This window comes from Numida meleagris, chromosome 3, assembly GCF_002078875.1.
Source record: "Numida meleagris isolate 19003 breed g44 Domestic line chromosome 3, NumMel1.0, whole genome shotgun sequence".
Lineage (NCBI taxonomy): Eukaryota > Metazoa > Chordata > Aves > Galliformes > Numididae > Numida > Numida meleagris.
Genome location: NC_034411.1, coordinates 38359500 through 38384581, shown reverse-complemented (window position 1 = coordinate 38384581; position 25082 = coordinate 38359500). Strand labels below are relative to the sequence as shown.

The window sequence follows — 25082 nt, the reverse complement described above, 5'->3', positions numbered from 1 at the left end:
AAAAAAATCAGTCTTATTAAAAGCATTCCACATTCCCACCCTATTAGCCAAGGCACTCAAATCAGGTATCAGAGCTTGCATCAGCATACTAGCCAGGAACTTTGGGATTATAAAATTTGAGAATATATCGGTACTTCTTAAGGCTTCATTTAAATCCACATTGTCTAAAAATTTTGTTTATGTCTAGTTTTTCAGGATCAAGAAAACTAAAAAGGTTTAGAGTAGTATGGGTACCTAAAACAACTATTAGAGCAATGAACTTTGGTAGACACAATGAGACTATCTCTGAGTCTTTCATCAAAGGAATTGACAGCCAGATTTGCTGAAATACTTAGTTCAGGAAAGCACTGCTGTAAGCTAAACTGTGAATTCAAAGGGGCAACACTATAGCAAAGAGCACAAAAAACTATTCAGACTTGAAGGCAGGGTGTCTTACATTGTTTGAGTTGTAAGGCAGCTTGATCTACTTTAAGAAGCTAAAAGATGAACTAAAACGATCTTACAGTGAAATTGCCATCACCACCAAGGACAGCAGGTACATGTGGGAACAGTTCCATCAACATAATTTGTGAATTTTTCCAAACCTTTAAAATTAAAATGTAAAAGGCAAAGTCCTCCAAAAAGTCCAGCTGCACCCCACAGGCACAGAACCTTCTACTACTTCACAGTATTTTTATTAAGTATGCGCAGAACAACTTTATCTCTCAAACATAAATTAAAAGAGGAAAACAGTCATTGTCACCTGATGATGATGGCTAAGTTTTATTTCTATCTTACAGTACCTGAACAACAAAAAGACCAAATTATAGTCAGCTGTTCAAGAAATTTTGTTCCTACCAGCAGTTAATTTCAATATTCTCTTCATTATTGAAAGATCCAACAGCAGTTCAAACTTTGGGAAACTGTATTTTAAAGGCATTAGTGGGGAAATTTCTCCTCCATAGCAAAAAGAATTGTCCAAGCTGATGGACTCAGCAATAGCCATTTGTACTCCCAAGTTTTGGTATATGACAAGCAGGTGACCATAAACCTTCCACTTAACCTCTCAAAGCCTCTGTGCAAGGCAATTTCTGAAACTCTGGGACCTGTTTTGGAACAATCTGCCTTTACAGAAACATACAGCAGGCTGAAGTGAGAAAGAGATACATGGGAATGTTAACCAGAGTGCATTCAGAGTATCTCACTTCTACTCAGACTATGCCACCTAGTACCTTTCTATTAACGTAATGGCATCATTAGGCCAAAGCATTCTCCTCCCTTCTTTTCATGAAATTCAAGCCAGTCACAATGCCAAAAATATAAAGCTACGTTTTTAATTGGTTTTTTTTTTTTTTGCCACTTGAGCAGCCTTAGCACAAAAACAGAAAATAGCAGAAACTAGTCTGCTTTAATTTTTACTTTAGAATATCCTATCAAGAGAAAATGAGAAGTAGAAGTATTCTTCTGAAAACATATGTAAGTCTGTATATTTTCCTTGTTTTCTCTGCATGCTGACATTCTACATCTTTCTAATTCCAGCAGTTTTAGCTAGTTCAGCCTGGGGATGTCATCATCTTACCTTTCTAACTTAAATCAGCACAAAAAATTCAAGTGAAATGCCAAGGAATGCTGAATATTTTCTATGATCTTGAAAACTAGAGACTGAATTGTTAATTATCTTACAAAAAGGGTAAAGGCATAAAAAAAAAAATCTTTGTACTCTTAAAATATGCCCAGGGTTCTATTCTAAACAGCTTTACTTCAGACAACTGCTTTAACAGACGTTCCCTGTTGGCAGATATGGTTTTGACATGCGTCACCACAGGTGTTATTGTTCCTGATAAACAGATCTCTCATTCTTCCTACAGCTAAGTCACCTATTACAACTTTCATTTGCATTTCTTCTTAATGTGACCAGTTACTGTTTAAACGATCACATGCTTATTTTCTCAGAGAATTACATGAGGTTTTGAATTAACTAAAAGCATTGGAAGACCAGCCGTAACATTAATTTTTTTTTTTAAATGTTGTTATTTTTAGATCATTTGCTCTGCTCTGACACCCAAATGTTCTGAAATTTGAAGTAGTACTATAGGGACACACAAGTGTGGATAAATCTTTATTGCCATAACTTTTTTTTTTAATTTTTTTTTTCAAAAAATGAGCATTGGGTTTTCAATAGGTTGTAGCTTTATGTCTTTATATGTACAACATTACAACTGCATATTTTAATAATAATGAAGTTAGCGATACTTTGATAACTCAACACAGTGTATTTATAAAATGAATTTTTATCAAAATACACTTTTCACTGGGATAATAAATAAAATCCTGTGAAACCCACCTACACAAAGTTAATTTTAACTCTGGTAGAACCCGATGTGGTACACAGTCCATTAACTACTATGTTTGCCCCTTTATCCCCCTACTGATGCTCATCTTCTGGGGTAAGAAAACACTTTTTCCCCCTGTTGTGGTGTGACCTCATTCAACATCATCTTCAGCCAAGCACTGTGCACTTACAATTCTCTGTAAGAAGGAGAAAAACTCATTCACAATTACATAAAATTGACAGTAGGCAACTGATTATCAAGCAATGTAATTTTACACTGAAAATTAAGCTGTGTGATTACTGAGAAACCTGATTGATGTTAAGAATTGTAATCCATTTGGCATATGGTTTTAAAGCCATTTCTTTAGAAGTTATACACTGTGCAATACCAATCAAAGCTGAAGTCAGATAAATAGCATCCTATCAGCCTCAAGTGATGACCTCTGCGTGGTTTTTGGCACTGTATTCTCTCACAAAATGTTTCTGCTGCACTGCTTCCTTTATATCTTATTTAGCTGGCGCTTTTTAGTGCTTTTACTAACAACATGAATCTTAAACTGAAATGTAACCACGCCTGAGCTGTAACAACAGCTGACTGAGAAACACAGAGTATCTGCTTCAAGTGAGGCAACATCCTGAGGGAGTTCCCTTGCACTTCCATAAAGTAAAACTTCTGTTATTTATTTTAGGACAGATTCACTTGCTACCATATTCTCAATGTTACCTGCACAGCGCTCAGTCTAAAAAGCAGCACATTTTATATACATAGCTGCCAGCACTTCTATCACTGGGAAAACTTTCCAAAACTGTCAAGTGTTTTGGTGTTAATTAACATTCCATGTTGATAGCTAGCAAAACCAACAGATTAATTACAATTTACACTTACAGATACTTATATGTCATTTAAAAAAGCTGAGATTCAAGACCCAGTGCAAGGAAGTTGCCCTTTTTTTGAGACCCAACTTCCATCTGGGAAACAGTGGATCTGCTTATGTGATAAGACGCCTGCAGATGTCTCTACTTTGAAAAGCTTAGCATACTCTATGCAGAAGATAATTTTTGTATTCCTATTTTAATCTGTTTGCTATCGATGCCACGCAATATTTTCCATACATTTTCATATTTAATGTTCCAGGTGAAAGATCTTTTCATCTAACTGAACATTTAAGAAAACCCTATTATAAAAACCAATACCCAAGGCTGATGTAGCAGACCACAGAAGAAGCTCAGTTACTTTCCAACCTCAACAACATGGAGTGTTTCACATACCTGGCTTATTGTAGGGAGCTTAGTTAGAAGCATTTGAAACACTGGTGGTGGAAGAGTCTGCTGTAGAACTTGAAGTAGCTGCTGCGGCTGTCCACACACAGCAATGGCATTGGTCAAGTGATCAACACCTTTCTCATATTCACCTGTATGACAAATCATAATGTTTTGAAAACAAACTTCTTCCATAGCATGAAGCATTTACATAAAACATCCACCAACAGAGGATCGAACTACTTAGCATCAAACCACATTTCTTTTCTCCTCCCTTGTTGAATGCTCTAAACAGAGGTTAGAAAAGAGCATCCAAACCTAAGAAAGCAGAATTTGACTCCCAAATGACAGAAATAATTTTCTAGCAAAAGGTAAAAAAAAAATACAATTTTTACAACTTACCCTTCGAAAGGAATTATGCTATTACCTTGAGCTAGTAGTTCCTCGCCAAGTTGGATCTCCTCAAGAAAAAACTTCTGAACAGCTTCAGCATCTTTCAGATCAGGCAACTGTAACACAGGAAAACTGAAGTTGGCCCTTAAACGTCAGTTAATCATTCAGCAGAAAACATTCTCAGCCAAAACCAAACAAATGCAACCAGATTTTTAAATGGAAATTCACAAAAAATTAAAAGTATCACCACTAAGTTAAACATATGCAGAGCAGTACTGAAAACCAGTCTCCAATCATTGCATTATACACCCACAGAGTCTGAAATACCTCTACTTGGTTTAGTAAGAACACAATTTTGTAGCAAATGTAAGTTCTCAAGTGTGTTATGTTCATCAAAGCCCTCAGAAGCCATTAACTTAAATTTCTCTTCTTAAAGAAACCACTGGCAATAAGAAAACAGATAAGTAAACTGAATTTGTACAACAAAAATCTCCCAAGTTTAGCTACAGGTGTATCCCATCAATGCTTTTTACATCTGGAAAGTACTTGTGGACCTACTATAAAGAGGAAAACACCTTCAAGTCACACAGGAAATGTTATAATTTCTAGTACAATACTTCCATTTGACTTGAAAAAGGAACGACAATTTCATACGGTTCTTTGTGAAAGCTTAAAAAAAAAATCTAAAGACTGCGTATCTCCGGAAGGGTTTGTAATGTAGGGATCAAAACAGAGAAGTCACCCTCTAAACAAATCTCACAAGCAAACCTGGTACAAGCAAAACATCTTTCAAAACAGCACTGCATTACTGAACACAGTATTACCTTGGAAAGCCCTGCTCTCTCTTTGGCAAGCTTCTGTTTCTTCCTTCCTATAAGAATAATAACATGTTTTTTAATTTGCAGTTTAAAAAGCCTTCAGATGATAGTTCTAAACAGTGAACGAGTCAGAGTTAATTTCAAAACAAGAAAACGTTAATCTATTCCAAATACTGAGGACTGAACACAAGGATGCAACGTGCTCTCTGCAGCAGAGTACCATTTAGTGATCTAATGAGGACTGGCACATTGATTCAGAATGGCAATTCCTCTCCTGCTAGCTATCCTAAACACCTCCTGTGCAGAGCCTGTACTAGCGTATACCTCATGCACTACACAAGCACTGAGAAGTGAAGAGAATTAGGCTAATAAAGGATTTTTCTACATGAATTTCCAGCAATCATAAGCCACAGAAGAACTGTCTATAAGGCAAGGCTACCCAATGTCGAGCCACATTCATTTTGAAATACACCAGTGCACCACCAGCAGAAACCAGCAACTGTTTTGCTGTAACATAGGTTTGGGAACTAGTTACATAGAAGCAGGATCTCATCGTCCCACAGCAAAAGCATTACTAGAGCACACATTCCTGAAACTAAATGAGTGAGGAGAGCAAACGCTGAGAGATGGAACAAATATTTACAGGCTTAATCATTCAACCTGAAGGCATGAGTTGGTCTGCAACAGGAAAGTGCAGCATTCCAGCACAACTAGCGTAATTAAAATGATACACAGCTTGTTTTTAATGCAATCGAGCAGGTATCACAATATTTTATGGAAGTAGTTATTCATACAAGAATAATTATCCCAACGTAAGTACAGTAATACTGGTGATTTCCTTAGAATCATTTTGTTTGGTTCATCAACTGAAACAGTTACATCAATGTAACTTGATGTAACTTGGTATGGCCCATGGTTAAATAACTGCGCTCTTATTCTTGGTCCTCAGAGTCTGCTCCATGAACACTTACCCTGGGCAGCTGCCACGCAGCCCTCATGCAGCTTTTGACACAATTTTGCAAGCTGGAAATACTTCCAAATAATACGACTAAAAATTTTAATGGCTGTGAGTTAAGAACCTGAGATTGTCCACACAATGAAGACGTCCAGGAAACCATTTCCTAGCAGTGACAATGAAATCTATGGATGAGATCAAGTGTTCTTTTCATAAAGGGAATGCAGGTTCTAACCACATGGATCATCCTTTCATCCTCCTTGATACCTTTATAACCCTTCGCACTTGAATTTCTACACCATATTGACCCGTGTATAACATTTCACATTACACAAAGAAAAACGCTGCGTCATATAGAACCCTCACTCATTATAACCATATCACTGTTTTCTACTTTAAATACAAATTCACCTTCAGGAAGTTGGTGACTTCAGTTTGCCCACTCCCAATTTTGTGAAGCATTAAATTGCACAGAACTTTAAACCGCATTAGCACACGTGCCAGTTGTCCTAATACATTACATCTCAAAGATGCAATCTGAATTGTTGCACTATTGAGATAGGTGCAGTTTTTTTGTCTTCCCTTGAGAGTCCACAAGAAAATGAAAAACATGTCTCTTTTCTAAAGACACCATCACATTTCAAAAAGGGGAGGGGAAAAGCCTTAGCAACCTTTCACAGAAGGCATTTTAGCAACAAGAGGACTCCATGTGCACCCATGCTAAACCATCTCTCACACTGCACACAACTCACAGGTTTTTCAGGCCCAACTCTTGTGTATGGAAAAAGTTGCCAATGCAAACCAGTGGGTAACTTGGTGCTCAGGCAGTGGTTGCAGAGCTCCCTGCACCACGCTAACAGCACAGGTACCAGTCCCACAGAAACACTCAAGAGACCATTTGCCGCTTCTGCTCACATCTACTGGGCAGGAACTGACCAGCTCCCAGTGCTTATAAGCTTTACTATCTTTTGGTCCCAAGATCAGGTAACAAAACTAGGAACATGACAAAGCTAACGTAAGAATGCTGTGCCTCCTAAATAAACAAGATTAAGACATCTGGAAAACCAAAGTCCAGGAGTTCTTGCAGACTCTCACGAAATCAGTTCAACTCCTGAAATCCGAATCTGGCTACTTCCTTTTTACTTGCTATGTGCCTTCACAACACAGACTTTGGTCCTGATGCTGCTTAAACAAAGGGATGTCAGATATAACTGGGATGTCAAAAACGTTATCAGTTCTTTGTTTGTCAGCTGGTATTTGACCAAAGGCAGCAGGCAATCAATCCACTGATATATGGGAGCCCAGTCCCTCCCATGGTCTGCTGCCATTGCCTGTTAAAGGTTGAAAAAAAATCTTATCCTAAGAACGCTACATGAGATGATCTGCTCTAAATTGTGCTGAGAAACAGCACATCTTCATCTGAAGAACTGCAATAGGCTGCTGCACTTGATCCTGTTTTTGTCTAATATTCTGCAGATCAAGCTTTACCATCCAGCAGTAAAAATGCTGTCATGACCACTAGGTCACTGACTCTGCTTGGGAAACACCTATACTAAAGGAAAAGTTACAGTATTAAATAACAAGAAAAAAACCCTGAGTATTCTCTAAAGCCTTACAACTAAAAGCAGGCCAGCGTATCATGTCTGAGGATCCCTATCTTTCTGTTCTGTCTTCCAAATAACAGCCACTCCCTATCAAACCACAACAGATTTTTTCCACTTCTAAAGCAAATGTAAATTTCTAATCCCAGCAAGGACTGCGGCAGCATTCTTAGAACAAGTGTAAGGTTTGCTGAGAATTTTACTTGATGAGAACTCAGACAATGAAAACAACGGGATGCAAAACACCTTTCAAAACTTCTGTACAAATCTTACAAAATGAACAGAATCACATCACAGAATGGCTTCGGTTGGAAAGACCCTTAAAGATCATCCAGTTCCAAGCCCCTGCTGTGGGCAGGGATGCTACCTGCCAGCTCAGGCTGCCCAGGGCCCCATCCAACCTGGCCTTGAGCACCTCCAGGGATGGGCCACGGCCTCACCGTCCTCTGAGGAAAGAATTTCTTCCTAGCACCTAATCTGAATCTCCTCTCTTTTAGTTTAAAGCCATTCCCCCTTGTCCCATCCCTCTCAGATTGTGTAAACAGTCAGTCCCCCTCCTGTGTATAACCTCCCTTCAAGTACTGGAAGGCTGCAGCAAGGCCTCCCCACAGCCTTCTCTTCTCCAGACTGAACAAGCTGAGCTAGCTCCCTCAGCCTTCCTTCAGAGGGCTGGAGCACCTTTCTTCTCATCATCTTCACAGCCCTCCTCTGGAGCCGCTCCAATGGCTCAGCAGCCATGCAGCCGAATACTCTGCCAGAATTCGGTCTTCTCATGCAAGACGAGCAAATACCAGTTTACTATGCTAAAATTTGCCAACTAGTGCCTTGCATTGTGGGACAAAAAGTACCTGGAGGAAACACCACTGCTTTTCTGATCCCAGATCACGAGCAATGGCTCTTTCATCAGCGAAGGTGCTGATTGCATTATAGCTACTTGTTAGGAAAATTTACATTGAGAGTGATTTCTGACCTTCAGCTGAGTGACTGGAGGAACACACCTATTCTCAGGGTAGAATCAACCCAGTACACAGCTCTCAGCCTGCTTCTCGTTGTTTGAATACCTTGCAGAACTTGCGCTCACAGCTAAGCTAAATTTACAACTTCCTCAACTGCGCAAACATTTATTTAAATGTTGAAGACGTGAAATAACGAGGAGCCACAGGACAGGAGCTCCACGTTTTGGATGAATCACCAGTTCGCTCTGGCATTCGTTCTTATCCCTGGAAGCTAGCAAGGCAGCCACCAGGAGGGTTTGGAATGCCGCGGGTAAGATGTCCGAAGGCCGCTGTTTGCTCCCGCCTCAGCGCAGCAGCAGCTTCGCTATCAGACTGCAGCTTTATCTGATCGCCCTCCAAACGCCGGGAAACGATTGCCGCCATGAAAAGCGCAGCAGCGACAGGCCCCGCCTGAGCGCGCGGGATTAACAGATCACCGCACGGGGGAGAGGAGCGATTCCCAGGCCACGCTCCCGGCACGCCGGGCCCAAGTTACCCGCTCACGGCGCAGGGGCTGAGGCGCCAGAGGCCGCCGAAGCGGGGCCGGAAGGGCCGGGAGCCGCCACGTGCCGCCGCCCCGCGCGGGAGCTGCGCCGGGCGGGTGAGGGGCGCGCGCGCGGGAGCCGCGCCGAGGGGGCGGCCCGGACACTCACGCTCCCGCAGCCGGTTCTTGAAATTCGGGTCGCTCCGCCTCTTGCGGTCGAAGTAGATGCAGTAGCCGATGAAGAGGGCCCCGCAGAGGCCCGCGGCGATGGCGCTGGTCTTGCCCACCATCATGGTGCCCGGCGCCGCGGGGAAGGCCCCGCCGCCCCCGCCCTTCGCAAGGCCGGCGCCGAGCTCCGCAGGCACCTTGGGGCGAGCGGGCGGCGAGAAAGGACCTCGCCTCGCTTCCGCTACGTCATCAGTCTGCGCCGGAGGGCGGCTTCCCCAGTGCCTGCCGGGGGGGGGGCGGAACCAGCGGCGCATGCGCGGGCAGCGGCCCGTTGTGCGCAATCCTCCCGGCCGGGCTGAGTCGGCGGGGGACAGTCCTGCGCTTACCGCAAGGGAGGAGGCGGCTCGCTGGGGGAAGCGGTCTAGGTACGGTAAGGACGGAAACAGCTCACGACAGAACGCCCTTGTATGCATCGATTTTATTAAAAAGAACCAACATTTCTACATAGCTGGGTTTGCTGTGCAAAAGGCTACTTGTTTTTCCTGCCTTTCTTTTTAGTAATGCTTTTCAGTCTTTTGGGCTTAGAGCTCTTTTTGGCTGGATTTGCTTTTTCGCCAACAAATGAATCATTAGAGCCTCTCTTGTTTTTTAATGCGGCTTGAGCTCTGTCCTTAGGGCCACGAGACCGATTCGTGGCGCTTTTCTGTGGGGCTTTGCCCTTGTCACCGCAACGTTTCACGCGGAGCTTTCGTCCCATCAAGTCAGAGTTGTTGAGCTTCAGAGCAAGATGTACAGCATCCGTATTCTGCGAGAACAGACATTTGAAAAGTAGCACACTCCAACTGATGCCTTCCCAATAACCGGTTCCCTTTCTTTAATTCTCATGGGCAAGATTTTACAACAGAGGGCACCCGACTGCCTTTATTTCCTGAATGACTCAGAAGCACACACACGCTTATAGGGCTTATGCACTGGGGCACGTGTTCTTGAAAGGGAACTCTGAAACAGCTTACAACAGTCATGGAAGACAGAGACAGGAAGGAGAAACTGGGGAACAAGAAGATCTTGGGTTGCAGGAAATAAACTGAGTAAGATGAGGCTGGGAGAAAAGCACGAAAAAGCAACATTTAGGGAGAAGGAGCTGCAAAAATGGCTGCAGAAAAGAATTCACTTACATTTTGAAAGATAACTAATGGGAGAACGTTGCTATTACACCGAGTGAATTCACTGTTTCCTCCATTAAATCTTTCCCTTAATTTCTTTCACCCCAGTGTTTCGCAACTTTTCTTCATCCTCAACCTAAAATAACCACTTTGCATCTGCCTCCACAGGACTGGTGGAAGCTACTTTTAAGGTTCAAAACAGCACTACCATTTAACATTGCATACATGCGAAAAAACACGTTAGGTAATGCCATAACAGCAATTCCCAGTTCAGATTTTGAATAATGTCCGGTGTCCTGAAGCCTGCCGTTCGTACGTACCTCAAACAGAACGTAGCCAAAGCCTTTGCCCATGCCGGTCTGTCTGTCGCGCACAATCCGCACCGCTACTACATCTCCACAGTCAGCAAAGTGCTCTCGCACAGCGTTGTCACTGATGTCTGCAGGCAAGCACAGCAAGAGACATGTCTCTTCAGAGAGACAGCTTTAGAAGCCCAGCCTAAATCCAAATATTTTACGTTTACCAATTTAGGTACACAAACATATCTAAATGTATAAATTTGTTTAAGTACACAAATATCAGTGTTTTGGAGAAATGCCAGCAAGTTAACAATGCAGGCAGCATGGGAATTCTAAGCTATTTCTGTGTATCATTTGAAAGCAGTTTCTAAGTGCTGGTACTTGCAGACCTTAGATAAGGACTGTTTCCTTTGACACTCACTGATCCCCAACCTTTAAAAACTACAATACAAATCATAAATGAGGGTGAAGACCAAAGTACATTTTTTCAAATAATTTCAGTTATGGTTTGAACACAGCGGAAATGAAGATTCAAGCAACATTTCTGCAAATCCTTCCTATTTCTGAGAGAATTAATACTGATGATACCAAACTTGAGCTGGCCGTTCCTGAAGCCTGATGCTCAGTGACTGAACTTAATTTTAGCTGAATGGGGGAAACAGGATTTAATAAGACTACTCTGATAGTGGCCACATGTGTGAGGCGTTCTCAGTCTCATGCCAATGCAACTGGAAAGACAAGTGGGATGTAAAGTACTAAAACACAGGTTACTCTCTTTTTTGTATAGGTACACTGTATTCTATGCTAAGTCCCTCGACACAGATACATCTGCGCATTGGGGAGGGTCTGAATTTGATCGTGTGGCTTTAATTGAATGGGAATTTAATGTGCTGAGAAAAGTTCAAGGTGCTGAAGTCATTTTTCCAGAGTACTGTCCATGTCCAAACTGCACTTTTCCTGCAGGATGCACAGAAGAACAGACAGTACTGACACAAGCCCTACGCAGCAGAGAAACGTTACCATACTCAGATCTGTCACCTCTCCAGCTTTTCAGACAGGTCGAGTTTTAATGATACTGGTTCTTTGGTAAGTTATTGGCACAGGACATGCCTTCGTCCTCCATATTTACACACCACACCCCAAAGCAAGTTATCCCAAGCACCCTCACTCCATTAATACCCTCATATGGACCACACCTGATGGTGACCCCTTCATTTACTCAGAAGCAGCTGAACATTCATTAAGCACTGACCTGTACTACACAGGAAGCACCTCCACTCAGCTAGCAACTCACAGCAAACAGCTGCCTGGACAGAGTCATTCATCCTGTGGCTCGCAGATGAGCATCAGAATTAGAAGCCATCCCTGGGTATCACTTGGAAGTGGCTCACAAACAAATCCAAGCACGCATTTGGCAGTTTATTAAGCTATGACATATGCAGCTTAGTCATATTTACTTAAGAAACATGAAGTAACAATAAGAAATAAAAGCACCTGTAGTTCTAGAAATATAACAGAAGAAAACAATTCATGTGCAGCACCTGCCAAAAACTTAACCCATTCGGTGTTTCTGTCAAAAAATAAAACTGCTATTTTAAAAGATTCCAACAAATGATAGTTAGCTACCTAAACATGGTACCCTAAACAATAAATTTAAAAAATCCCAATCTCAGCATATTCCATAAGCATAAAACGAGGCATGACGTTCCATTTGACTTACCATACGCCAGATTTCCCAAGAATATAGATCGCTTATTGTCATGCTAAAGAAAACAAGGAAGAGATTGAAAACCACTAAGTCATTTGTTACAGCAAAACACAGAACGTGAGTTTTTGTGTCACACACTACTTACCAAACTGTTTTCTGATGCACTGTCAACTCTGATGTGAAATCCACTTGCAACTTCTGTTCCGTTTCTTTTGTAGTCAAAAGAAAAAAAATTAAAATGAAACGATTAAGTATTACTTAATTTACAATGTCACTGCATAGCATTTTTACAAAACGCAAATTTAAGTTTGAAAATAACATCTTTAATTCAAGCAAAAAACAGGAGGCAGTTTAAATTTATCTGTAAACACTCTGCATATCTGCCTTCTCAACAGGCACAAGGAACAAAGCCATGACTTACTTTTTTAGAGCCTTAATAGCATCACGTTCTTCTTTAAATACAACGTAAGCATTAATGTACTTCACGTTAGGGTGAATCTTACGCCTGGAACAGGAAAAAGACACTTTTAAAATAATTCTGATAGTATGTGGTGCACGAGCACTTCTTGTTAAGCAAGTTTATGTCTCCCCTGTTCTGCACACAGGAGCAACTTCAATTCTTGTAAGCATATTCTGTCCAAAGAAGTCCCACCGTACATCTTACACAGCCTGTATACACACCCCACTTAAGCTTCCTCAGCTCATAAATACATCCAAAGGAATTAAAGACAATTACTGTCTACTTCCTTCCTAAAATAGAACAAATGCGATCTAACAATTATTTATTGCTACACTAGGCATATAATTCCTTTTCACTTGTCAAAAGAACCGCATATACTCAAAGGTAATAACAAAAATCAAAGAAACAAAAGACAAAGAAAGGATACAGCTGAACACTGAACAACACTTAAAGAAATACTTCTTTGAAAAATAAAGCAAGAAACTCAAAAGCAGAACCTACTTTATGGCTGCTAACTTTTTGGATAAAGTATCTTCTGCTGGAACCTTTAAGATAAAAAGAGCTTTAATTAAGTGACCACAGTAACAACATATCCCAACTATTTGTTCTTGAACAGAAAGTCAAACAGGTACCGCTCCCACTCCAAGTTATTTAGTCAGTACACTGAGCAAATGGATATTTGTGATGATCAAAAGATATCTCAAAATTATACAGCTTGCTTTGGCCTAATCTATTATGTTTCTTGAGATCCAAGACAATTATCTTCAACTGCTTTACACGGTACACAGATTTACAACGAATATGCCTTTGCGACTGTAATTTAAAAATAGCTAAATGATACTTCAGTTAAATCAGCAATAATAAAGGCCTTCTCAGAGAAAAACATCTCTGATGGTACAAACTGCTGTTACAGGAAGAATAAAACGTGATGAAAGGAAAGGTGGCTCTGTGGTAGTAACACCAATGCTTCTTGTAATGGTGAAATACACCTACCTAAACCTGCTTCTGAATTAATGAAGATACAAGCCTTAGGAACGGTATCTGTGAGGTCAGAAAAGCAGGTAACATAAAACATCAGAGGAAAGAACGTACCACAGAACGGAATCGAATGGATTCTATTTGTCCGTATTCTTTAAAAAGAGACTTCAGCATCTGAACAGAAAACATAACAGATGTTCAATGTATTTCTGCATCCTGATAGCAAGAATTAATGTTGAACACCTACTACTGAGGTGAATTTTATACTATTTTCACTTCACTCGTACAAGGTATGTTAACAAGCTACTAAAAACATGGCAGCAACTTGCAACTATTTCTGTGTTTTCTGTGGCCACTTCTTATTCTATGGGCTACCAAAACTGAATCCATATCCCTAACAACTGAGGATGGTATAAATTTTAAGTACGCTGTGTAAAAATCTGAAGTATTAATTGTATTCAAAATGAGCAGCAGGTTCTAGCTTTGTACTTATGGCTCTCATTTACTGTGTAGATTTTAGTTGAAAAAGAAATCAACAAATTCTACTAAAGCAACACAACTGCATCCGCTGCCATAAAAAGTCCAACTCCACTAAAACAAAAGAGACTGCAGCTGAATTTCTGATAATGAGTATTATTTCACACTTTCACAATAAGAGATTTTAGTCATAACCATGTGCGAGATCCCAAGTGGAAACATTCCCTTAAACTAGGGACTGCGGTAATCTTTTCCGTTCCTTTAGCTGACAGAATCCGCTCCCATACCTGAACAGTATAGTTGACAGGCAGATTTCCAACAAACACCGTTCTTTTGTTTTTAATCGTTTCTTCAGCCTCATTCTTCTTCTGTTGCTTCACAGTTGCGCCTGTACCGGAATTAACATCACTCTTGGCGACGGCATGAGAAGCCCGTTTTTTCTGTTTCGCTTTGCTCTGAAACAGCTTTTGCTCTTCATCTTCATCTGCCTGTTCTAAAGCACTCTCCCTTTTCAGAAAAAGATAAGCAAATTGTAACTGTTGGGAAAGAATAGGACATTTGAGGTAAAAGAGAGATTTTTACTTATATTTTAAATTCTTATGCTCAACATAAAATTTCAAATGTTATTTTTTCCTATTGTGTGTAAACATATGTGACCGTTATGTAATACAGGAAACTATTTGCTGTCCCAGGCCATGAAATTCACGATTAGTTAGGTGTAGCTATGAAAGAATTCAGAAGACTGCTCTAAAATTGAAGGGGGAAAAAAAATCATCTTTGCACGCCAGAAATAAGAAAAGGTTTCTTCCCAGCATCTACGACATCCCAACAGACAATCTTCTGAGATCCATCCATACACTAACAGATCTCTATCTGCACATACTTGCCATAATAGCATATACAAGAAGGCTACAGACACAAAACGACAAATAAATTATTTCCTTTCTCGGACGTGGAAAACTTAACAACAATATCAGAAAGTGGACGCAGTATGAGCCTCAAGAACTGTAATCAAGCAAATGTTGTTATACAGGAACCGAATGGAGAATAGCTCCCTGCCCGAGCTGACAGCGCCTTGGCTCACCCTGCACGCTTACAAGAACGGGCAATGCAACAGAGCAGTTTGGTTCACAACAGCGGCCACCAGGCTAAAGACAACCAGGTCTGGCCAGCAGCTTGCTCCTGCTGAAGGTGCCTCTGAGCACAGCTCTGAAGGTGTCACCCTGTGCCAGGGAGCACGTGATATCTCAGCCTCCAGCCCCGCCAGCTCTAATGGGGGCTTTGGTCCCATGGGCCGAGGGCATACCTCTTGCAGGAACATGAAGTACTGAACACCTTCTAGCACAAACTATTTGACATTTCCACAAGCTTCTTAAAAGCAGCACTTTAAAACACAAGCTTGAGAGGAACAGTAGGCTAAAACTTTATTGTTTCGTCTCATGATTAAGATAGATTCTTTAATCTTTTTAAGAAGGTACCATCTACGCACCTGTTTGCCAACTTCTTCTCTGCTTCTGAAAGTTCCTTCTTTCTGGTTTTCTTCGCTTTCTTAGGAGGTTCTTCTCTGACAGATGAGCTCTGACTTTCTGACGCTTTTTCCACTTCTGTACGCTTCCTTTTCTTATTTTCCTTTTTTTAAAAACGTCAAAGAAATTAACTTGAGGAACAAAGTTCCAGAAATACCCTACAAGCGTTTTACAAACTGCAGTTTATTTGGAACACTGATCATATCCGTTGTATCTTGAGGTCCGGGGCTGGCCCAGCATCGTGTCTCCTCCTGCAACGCGAAGAGGGGCAGCGAGCCCCCTCAGGGAGGCACTATGCTGTGCAGCTACGGGGCCACGTAGATCCCTTCGGGCTACACGTGCCGCAAACCCATGCCCTGGGGGCTGGGGGGCGGGGGGGAAGTCGGGGCTATCCAAAACCCACTCCAAAATCTCTGACCAACACTTAAAAAAAAAATTCGCCCTCCTCACACCGAGGCGCACGCGGAAGGAGACGGCTCCGTTACCCCGGCACGCAGAGCTTACCCTGGGCACGGCTACCAGCACGGGAGGCGGGGCGGCGGCACGGAACAGACCCGCCAGGGGCCGCTCCGCCGCCGCCCCGCCCGAGAAGAGGCTGCCGACCACCTGCCCCACCACGTAGTCCCCGCAAAGGGCCCTGCACGGGAGAGCGGCGTCAGCGGTCGCCCCGCACCGGCCGCTCCACGGGGCAGCAGCGCCGCGCGCCGGTAGAAGGGGAGGGAAGGGGAACGGGATGGGGCAGAGCGCGCGGTAACGCACCCGACCGGGGGCTCCGCGCGTCCTCGGGGCGCCGCCATGATGGGGAGCGCGCCGAAGGTAGAGTGAGTGCGTCACTTCCAGAAGGCGCACGCTGCGGGCAGGGGGCGGCGCCGTGAGAGGGGGCGGGGCCGCTCCGGCGTGGTCGTCCTGACGCCTACACGGGGGCGGGTCAGGGAGTGCGCTGAGGGCAGTACGGCGGAGCCATACTGAATCGTTACCGTGGTTGTGCGGCTGAAATAAGAGACTTCTGTAGTATGTAACAAGCTGAATGAACACATTGCTTAGTCTTAAGGAACTATTCAGGCCTTCAAATGCATCCCCAAATACTACTTAAGCAATTGGTTTCCTTCTGTACCTAAGATCCAGATGAAATTGTGTAAGGATTTTGGCACCTAATTGCGATCTTTTCCTCTGCCAGCCCAGATCACCATTTTTTCCCCAATTATTATCACATCGTTACCATTTAAAATTACCAGCAACTTGAAGGCTGAAGCAAAAAAAAACTACAACTACAAAGGGCTACAAAGATAGCGAAGGTACTATTGTACAAGGGTACCAAGCTTTCAAGGAGTGATGAGGCCACTGCGTTTTCTCAGCCCAGAGCAGAGGAGCTGAGGGAAGGCCTCATGGCGGCTGCAGCTCCTCACAGGGAGCGGAAGGGCAGCGCTGAGCTCTGCCCTCTGTGACAGCGACAGGGCCCGAGGGAACGGCATGGAGCTGTGTCAGGAGAGGGGCAGCTGGGGGTTAGGGACAGGTTCTGCACCACAGGGCAGGGGGCATGGAACGGGCTGCCCAGGGCAGTGGGCACAGCCCCGAGTGCAGGAGCTCAGGGAGGTTTGGACATGACTCTCAGAGGTAGAGTTTGGTTTTTGGGTGGTGCTGTGTAGAACCAGGAGTTGGACTGAGCGATCCATGCCAAGTCCCTCCCAACTCACGATACTCTGACTTTGTGTACTCTTATGATGACCTTTTAGGCACATCAGGCCCATTTTTGAGCTGCCACTGTTAGCAGTTCTATTGGCACTCGCATCTAACTGAAGCACAACGAGCAATTCAGCTACAGAATGAAGGTAAAGCATTAGTATTGACATATGCACCTGGCACCCTGGATGCTGGGACTCCCATGGGCAACCTAAGAGAATACAAGAATTATAGAAAACTGTCAGTGGCTGCTGCACTACCTGTATTGGCATTTCCAAACTATCTTCACACAGCAGAGCAGTTTTGTAGGTAACGGTGGGGTAAAATAGGCTGAACCATCAAAATGCATCAAAACTACATTGGACAAACATTTAGCTGACTGATTTGAGAGACTTAGAATTGCTGAAGCTCAACAAAAGGCACATTACCTCCAGGAACTCAACCAGAGTGAGTTTGAGCCATAAGGTAGGCAGAGAAAGAAGTGTTACAGCACGATGGAAACCACACAGTAACAAGTAGTACAAGCACTGGTGGGGACTCATGCAAGTAAGCACATCAGGAGCAATACAGCCAGCCTTCAAGCCAGACGAGCTCCCAGCATATGCCTACACACAGCTGGTCTCAAGAGCATCAAATGTGAGACACACAGAATGATTCTGTCACTCAGCCAAGGTGCAATGCACAAGTGAGGAGCAGTTTTCTTTTAAGGTTGTTGTCTGAGCAGGTGCTCACAGGTATGGGCACATACTTTTTTTCAGCTTTAAGCACAGTGTGCATGCCAAGCAGAAGGCACATCCATGTTTAAGCAACATTACAATATGTTGACTGAAAGGAAGCTCAGATTTCACTTATTGGAACTCACGTTACATTAGCCTAGCCAAAAAGTTTGCCAAAAGCATCTTTGTTTGTAACCACAGGGACACAAGTAACACGAGAACTAGAGAATGCATTTACAAACACTTCACAGAAGAGGTGCAGTATAAAACACCCAAAACAGATTCTGATTAGTGATTAAACTACATGCAAGACAGCAAAAATTAAACATCTGTGTAATAAAAAACATCCCAAATCTGTATTTCTGCAAACACTTCTAACTTAATTGGGCAGTGAGGAAGGCTGGGGAGGCAGCTTTATGAAGAATCTCTCCATTATTTCATGTTAAGAAAGTAAATAAACCTTCACATATAGGAGTTAACAATTGTATCAAAGCATAAACACTGGCACTGAAGCAGAGCTGATAGAGAACTAGTAGCAAGTGGAAGGCTGAATACGCTCAATTGCCCAAATGCAGTTTCCAGTTAAATCAATACCAGCTGTAACTCCCAAAACTAAAGGCAGCACTGAGCTATTACAACTCTGGTTCTCCTAAACATGTATATTACCTTCGGAGTAGCGCCACTGAAGCTACTGAAAATTGCTCCTGACAGTCTCAAATCATGGCTAACTATTAACGATCAAGGTGTCCAAAGCCTGTCATCAGTCATTTGTTATTTACTAGCCTCAGGGGCCATCCACCACTTTGCAGGTGCAGCTGCTTTGGTCAGCAGAACGAAGGCCAGGCATAGCACAAGCAGATATAACTAAAGGGTCCATACAAGTTCCACCTCTACCAAATCTGAAATTAGCCAGTTGTTTTTAGGAGTCGGCAAGCATCTTCAGGAGCTTCCTTTTACATTTTTCAAACTAACCAGATTAACATGAATCAAAACTCATCTTTATTTCAACTGGTGCAGCCTTAATGATGTCAACGAGCAACACTCTTATGCTGAAAAAGATCAATTTTAGCCAACCGCTACGAGGAAAACAGAGCCATTGTACCACGTCTAATTTTCCTATGCTTATTACACCACATCAAATGTCATTTGCTAAACTGATCCTGCAGGTTGGTGTCATTTAAATGAACACACTATAGTTGCTTAATTAAACTGTTAGAAACAAAATCAGGGATTCACAAACTATGGCATTTTATTTCAGAGGCCTTTGCTTACATTTGTACAATATATTACATAATTCTCCATTTTCTGCAGAACCTAATATATATTTTATAGCTTTTTTCTATAAGCTTTTCCTTCAATGTTTGTCAACAAATTTTTACAGTCCTGTACAATTCTGAATACTTTGAAACCATTTTCAATAAAATCAATAAAGTTAGCCTTAAGCACACACTACGAAGACTGAAAATGCTTTTCTTAGAAAAGTCAAATGTAAAGGATTCTGACACTCTAGCATCTACAAACAAAATGCTTTGAATTCTTACATGTTGTATTGCCAGAAAACAAAGAAAAACATGCCAGCCCCTATTTCCCCAGCCAAAAGAAGTACACAGAACTACAATTAAAACAGTAAAACAATCTGTACAATAAAGTACTGTGTATTAACAGTGCCAGGTATTAAATAGCTTGAATGAACACTTCCGCAATATACAAATGTCTTACAAAGGTATATAATTAACAGGAGAGCGCTTGGGATTCGTACAACGTAAAATCAATACAAGTGAAAACAGTTTGAAGTTGGTTTTGGAATTTGTACAAGGCATTTAAAAAATTAAATGTCTACCACTCAGCTAGCTATGTATTTTAAAAACAACTACCCTTTGTGGCAGTGTTCATACCAGCAACCACAAATTATAACCTCACACCTTAATCGGTCTTGAAGTCCTCTCCTTGAAGCTCGTAATAAAATAAGCATTACAAATGAAATATTTGTTGCTTTAAGGGAAAAGAAACATTTACAAGAAAACACAAAAATATAACTGTTATAATCCATTATGAATAAATATACACTTTAAACTGGCTAAATACAATATTTATACATTAAGATTTAATACAGTTTGTTAGCCATTTTCTTCCTTTTTCATAATGTATTTTATCAAAATTAAAAAAAAATACTGTTTTATAGAAAAATGGCAAAGTACAGTAGTTTCTTTCCAATTAATGGGTTATTAAAACCCAGAGTAACCTATTTAAGCCTAATTCAAACCTGTAAACATTAGTCAGTTTTGTTTGTTTGTTTTTAAAGGAATCCTCGTATTTGGTTATCAGGACTGATGTCAAACATCCCACTAACTGCAGGTTGTGAATTGAATACATGTGCTTGACGTATACAATTAAAGCCACTATAAGGTGACTTAGCAGTTAAAAAACAATTAGCTTGTACAAATGAAAATAGGTTCAATATTTGTCATAAATAAATGGAAAAATATCAAATGTTCCAGCTTTAACAAAATACCAAGGAATACATGTACAGTAAGCCTTACCACATTTATTTAGATCAACCCAACAACTATATGCTTATTGTACTGTCTCTACAGGCAGTGAACAGCCTCCATTTGCCACAGTGGAAGGCCTTCCAGTCACTGGACTTACAATTCCCAGACAAGTTGGAAACAATTATTGCTTGAGGAAAAGCAGTTTGTTGTACTTTTTTCTTCATAAAAGTGCACTTAAGTGCAAAGTTAGCTTGTCAAGAAACAACTTTAAATACAAAATAGTGCTTGTCTGATTTTTGTGCCACTGTGCAGTATAAAAAAAACTAAAAAAAAAAAAGAAAAGAGTGGCCCTCAGCAGCCATTAAGTGCAAAGTGCTTTGGCAAGTCCTGCTGTCACCTGCACTCAACTGACATTCCATTTTGTGATGAACTTGACATAGATGGTTCTGCTAAGGTTAACATAACTGCAGCCGTAATGGAACTGGAGGAAGGCGATGAGGAGGAAGATGATGTAGTAGCAGCACCTGCACGGGAACAAGAAAACACGTTTTAAAAATTCACAAATTTGGCAATAAAAAGGATTTATATATACTGACTCCAACATCTAATGCCTAGTAATTAGAAGAAAAAATCCTTCATTCCCCAGCTTTTGTGCTAAATACTCTGCAAGACAAGCTAAGCTATGTACAAGACAGCATAGCACTGCCCTCCTCCAGCCCTGGTTCACTGACGACCCACATCAAGGACTCAGCCAGATGATGTCGAGTCATTCCTGCCTCACAGGCACAGTCATCAATTCTCTTTCCCATGGGAATTTGCAGAGGCAGGGCCTTGTCCCAGCACTGAACCTGCATGTACAGCCTGCCTGGGCAACCAAGAAGCAGCTGTTGTGCCCATGTGATGGCTTCAGCCACAAAATTCTTGCTACATGTGGCAGAGTACTGCTAATAATGCAGATAAAAATGAGATGTGGAAAAAATCCTTTAAATGTTGTTAGAAGCAGGCACACTAGAACATTTCATACAGAAGTAAAGCAAGAGAAACAAGATATTTTATTTATCTCCTTTGAACCCATAACACAGCATTTATGCTAAGGGGAAAGTCTGAACCAGCCACACAAAAAATACTCTAGTAAGCCAGCACTTGTCTTCAACTTGTACTGTAAGTTATTCACTAATTTAAGATGCTTTGTTCACAGCTTAGAGAAGTTTATCATGCTTTCCCCTCCATATAAAAAGCAGCTCTACCTAAATAAAACAGATTGCCTGTCTCACCACCTCCCTTACATAAGGTTGATTAAGTATCACTGGATGCCTGAACTGTACCTTCAAAAGTTAAAAAAGAAACCATATAAAATGTTAAATACAAACAAACACAAACAACCATACAACCAAACCAAACTAATGGCACGTGTCTTCCTAAAAACTATCCAACTCCTATCAATAGCTTAATAATGTGATATTTGATTCAGCCCTTTAAAAGAAAAATTGAGCTCCCACACTTACTTTCTCGCTCCTTTTTCTTTAAGCGCTTTCTTCTCCGGTCAATGGAGGCTACCTCAGACTTTAAGGACAGGTAATGTTTCCTGATCTCCTGCAGTTTTTCTTGAAGAACAGTTATGCGCTCAGCACTGGTCAAATTTTCCAAGTCAGCTGCAAGGTAAACAGTCTGTTAATTACTGGTCTGCAGCATTTCTAAAAACTTCTCAATTGCAGTGAAGTAGGAAGTACTCAAACCTTGGTGACGTGCTTTGACGTAGCAGATGGCAAAGCCAGGAAACACAGCAACAGTAACTGCTGTTTATTACTACAGTTTGTGTTATTGTTTTTAAGTGATATCAACAGGGATACAGTTGTTTTTGTTTTTCTTTTTAAGGGAGTGGGACAAGATGGTGCATGCATTCCTTTCTTCATGAGAGTTGTAGGAAAATATACGTCAGAGACTCAGAGCTGAGAAAACATAGTCAGAATCTCTCAGAAATAGCTTGCAAGGGCATGAAGGAATACTGCTGGCAAAAACAATTCAGCACAAGTGTCTGCATGATGTGCTGCACCAGCTCTTTCTACGTTATGTAAGGAACGGCAGCCTTCAGGCAGTCTGTGACCGAGCACAGAATAGCAGAGCATAATGCTCTGAGAACTTCAGAGATTTGACATATATTAAGGTCATCTGTGAATACTGAATGAGATGTTATGGATAATTTTAAGTAATTTAAATCACTCATGTCACACAGTTTCAATTTGACCTTTTAAAGTAAAAAAAAAGTAATTCATGAATTTCTACACACATCCATGGTTGGTACTAAGGAGAACAATTTATTGCTGACTAGATAAACTCCTAGATGCTAAGAGAGAGGGCTAAAAACAAGTTTTTGTTTTAAGAGAATTATTTTTCAATTGTTTGCTTATTGTTATACTGAAGAAGAGAGCTTAAATCATCTAGCATTTTGTCCAATTTCTCTTCTCTTCCCACTGTAATACTGCAATAGCATACACACAGGCAATGAAAAGTTGCACTTATAGCAATGAGGCATTAATAAAGCTACTGTGATGTTTTTCAGATAAACGTGTGATCCCTTCAATACTAGGGAAGCTCACAGCCTGCTCTGTGTACCTGTAGCTGACTGACACAAATGCACCAAAAGCTCTTACTACTAGAAATACTGAACAAGCTCTGGTTCATTTAAGCAAAACAGAAGGGAAAAGAAGTTACAAATGCCTGAACAATAACTACAGAATGAGGAGTAAAACAATGAAAGACCTGCATGACAGGTAAGCACCAGACAGCAAGAATATTAAGTCACGCAGGAGCCATTTTTAAAAGAATATTGGAAGAGCAGGAGAGGTAATTTCCTGAATTGCAGAATAAAGCAAGTGTTTTAAAACTAGAATTTAACCATAAAGTTGAGCAAAGTAGAAATAGAATAATTTTAAAGAAAAAAAGCAAAAAACTCAACTCAAGAAATCATTCTATATTTCAAGACTACATTAGGTATGTTTTTAAGAAAATACTTACACATTTGGAAACTCCACTTGTAAACTTTGGGCAAGCGATTATTCTGTTCTTTGAGATCAGAATCCTTCTCTCCATTTTTCCCACATTTTCCTGGAGATTGCGTTCTTGAAAGTGATTTGGTTTGGTGAGATTTCATGCCTGTAGAAACCAATTTTGCTGGCTGAGTCTTGGACACACTTTCACCAGCAGATAGTTCTTCACTATCGCTGCTGTTGGCTGAAGAAACAAGACAACATATTACAAAATAAAACAGCCATTCAGCCCAAACCAAAGCTTATCAGAAGTTCCTCCTATGCTGATTTTCATACGAAATGCGTTTATCTGACTGAAATCTTTTTCACCCTAAAATGATACAATTTTCTGGCATAGAAGCTCAGCACACAGGCTTTTGCATCGCTGACCTAAAAATCAGACCACAAAACAGGCAGAAAATAGAAACTATAGTTTCATCCAGGTCTGTCTCTCCTCTATAACACGAGATCATCACACAACGGATATTGCTATCTTTTTTCTTCCTGTGGTAACAAAGATCCCAGACCTACTACGTGTGAAATACTCACTATTCTTAGTCTTCCTGAATTACAAGCTATTAAATACCTCCAAGAAATAGGTCCAGAAATGACATGAGGCATTTAAAAACACTTTGGCATTCAGCAAAATGGTTTCTTCATTTAAACAGTGTTAAGAATTCCCTGATGAGAGCATTATAATTACCAGGCTTCTTCTACAATTGTTAAAAGAAACGATGCCCATTTCATACTGAACTGCTGTACTTACTAGTTTTGCTCTTCTTTTTGTTGTTCACAGAAGATGTTTTGTGGCTTCTTTTCTGCTTTTTTGAGGAGCTGCCTCCTCCCTGAGCATCTTTAAGTCTCTTTTGGCCTGTACAGACTGCAATTGGAAAAAAAGAAAAAATTAAATACTTGCACTTCTCTGTATTTTTCTCAAAATCTCAGGAAAACACTTCAGAGCTTAAGCTTGAACAGCAGTGCAACTGTTCCTCTCTGCACTAAATATGGCTCACCTTTCTACTTAGACTGAAAAGAGGAGGTAAAGGAAGATGGAAAATGGTTTGCTGGTAAGTGTGCACATGAGATGACTGCAAGTAACTTCCTTCAATGCATCATCAGAATTTTTCTTGAACCACACGGAAATTATATATTCCATGTATATGCGTATATAGGAATATAAACATGTGTACATATATACACGCATACACAGACTTCAATATAGTAAATTTTATCTGAATTCATTTGTTTCAAAAATCAAGAACTCCTGGAAGTGAAACATGCTGGAAAAAAATCTGTTGCACTTGGAAGCTCTGAGAAAAAAATAAAACTGTAATTTGTTATCAGTGATAACATTAACTGAATATATAAAAACCTTAGCATTTAAAAAACACCAGGCAACAGAAATGAGGCAACAAAAAGGGCAAACAAATAGAAAAAAAAGCAAAGGAAAAGATCTACTGGTATTTGCAACAACAGTGGGGAAAAAGTAGATTACACATCTATAAATTGGTGAAGTAATACAGGCTTATGTACTGCGGGCTACAAATATACCTCTTCCAAACTCTCCCCTGA

At 41.1% G+C, this 25082-nt stretch overlaps 3 protein-coding genes across 5 annotated transcripts in view; all 3 read right to left on the bottom strand.

Annotated features, from left to right (window-relative positions):
• TOMM20 (translocase of outer mitochondrial membrane 20) lies at positions 739-9239 on the bottom strand. The gene is made up of 5 exons (XM_021390014.1): positions 8987-9239; positions 4789-4835; positions 3999-4080; positions 3581-3723; positions 739-2508 (listed from the first exon to the last, which is right to left on the bottom strand). The coding sequence occupies exons 1-5, from the start codon at positions 9108-9110 to the stop codon at positions 2464-2466; spliced, it is 441 nt and encodes a 146-aa protein (XP_021245689.1). The 5' UTR covers positions 9111-9239; the 3' UTR covers positions 739-2463.
• RBM34 (RNA binding motif protein 34) lies at positions 9445-16478 on the bottom strand. The gene is made up of 11 exons (XM_021390013.1): positions 16356-16478; positions 16101-16233; positions 15560-15699; positions 14358-14577; positions 13708-13767; positions 13117-13160; positions 12577-12660; positions 12301-12364; positions 12168-12210; positions 10469-10587; positions 9445-9790 (listed from the first exon to the last, which is right to left on the bottom strand). The coding sequence occupies exons 1-11, from the start codon at positions 16391-16393 to the stop codon at positions 9515-9517; spliced, it is 1221 nt and encodes a 406-aa protein (XP_021245688.1). The 5' UTR covers positions 16394-16478; the 3' UTR covers positions 9445-9514.
• ARID4B (AT-rich interaction domain 4B) overlaps positions 19220-25082 on the bottom strand; it is an 87618-nt gene continuing 81755 nt past the window's right edge. For all 3 annotated transcript variants that reach the window (XM_021391616.1, XM_021391619.1, XM_021391617.1), the window contains 4 exons: positions 24277-24390; positions 23500-23715; positions 21990-22136; positions 19220-21008 (listed from right to left, as the gene is read on the bottom strand). In XM_021391616.1, the coding sequence (XP_021247291.1) occupies positions 20878-21008; positions 21990-22136; positions 23500-23715; positions 24277-24390 (608 nt within the window). In that variant the 3' untranslated portion in view covers positions 19220-20877. The remainder of the gene's footprint in view (positions 21009-21989; positions 22137-23499; positions 23716-24276; positions 24391-25082) is intronic.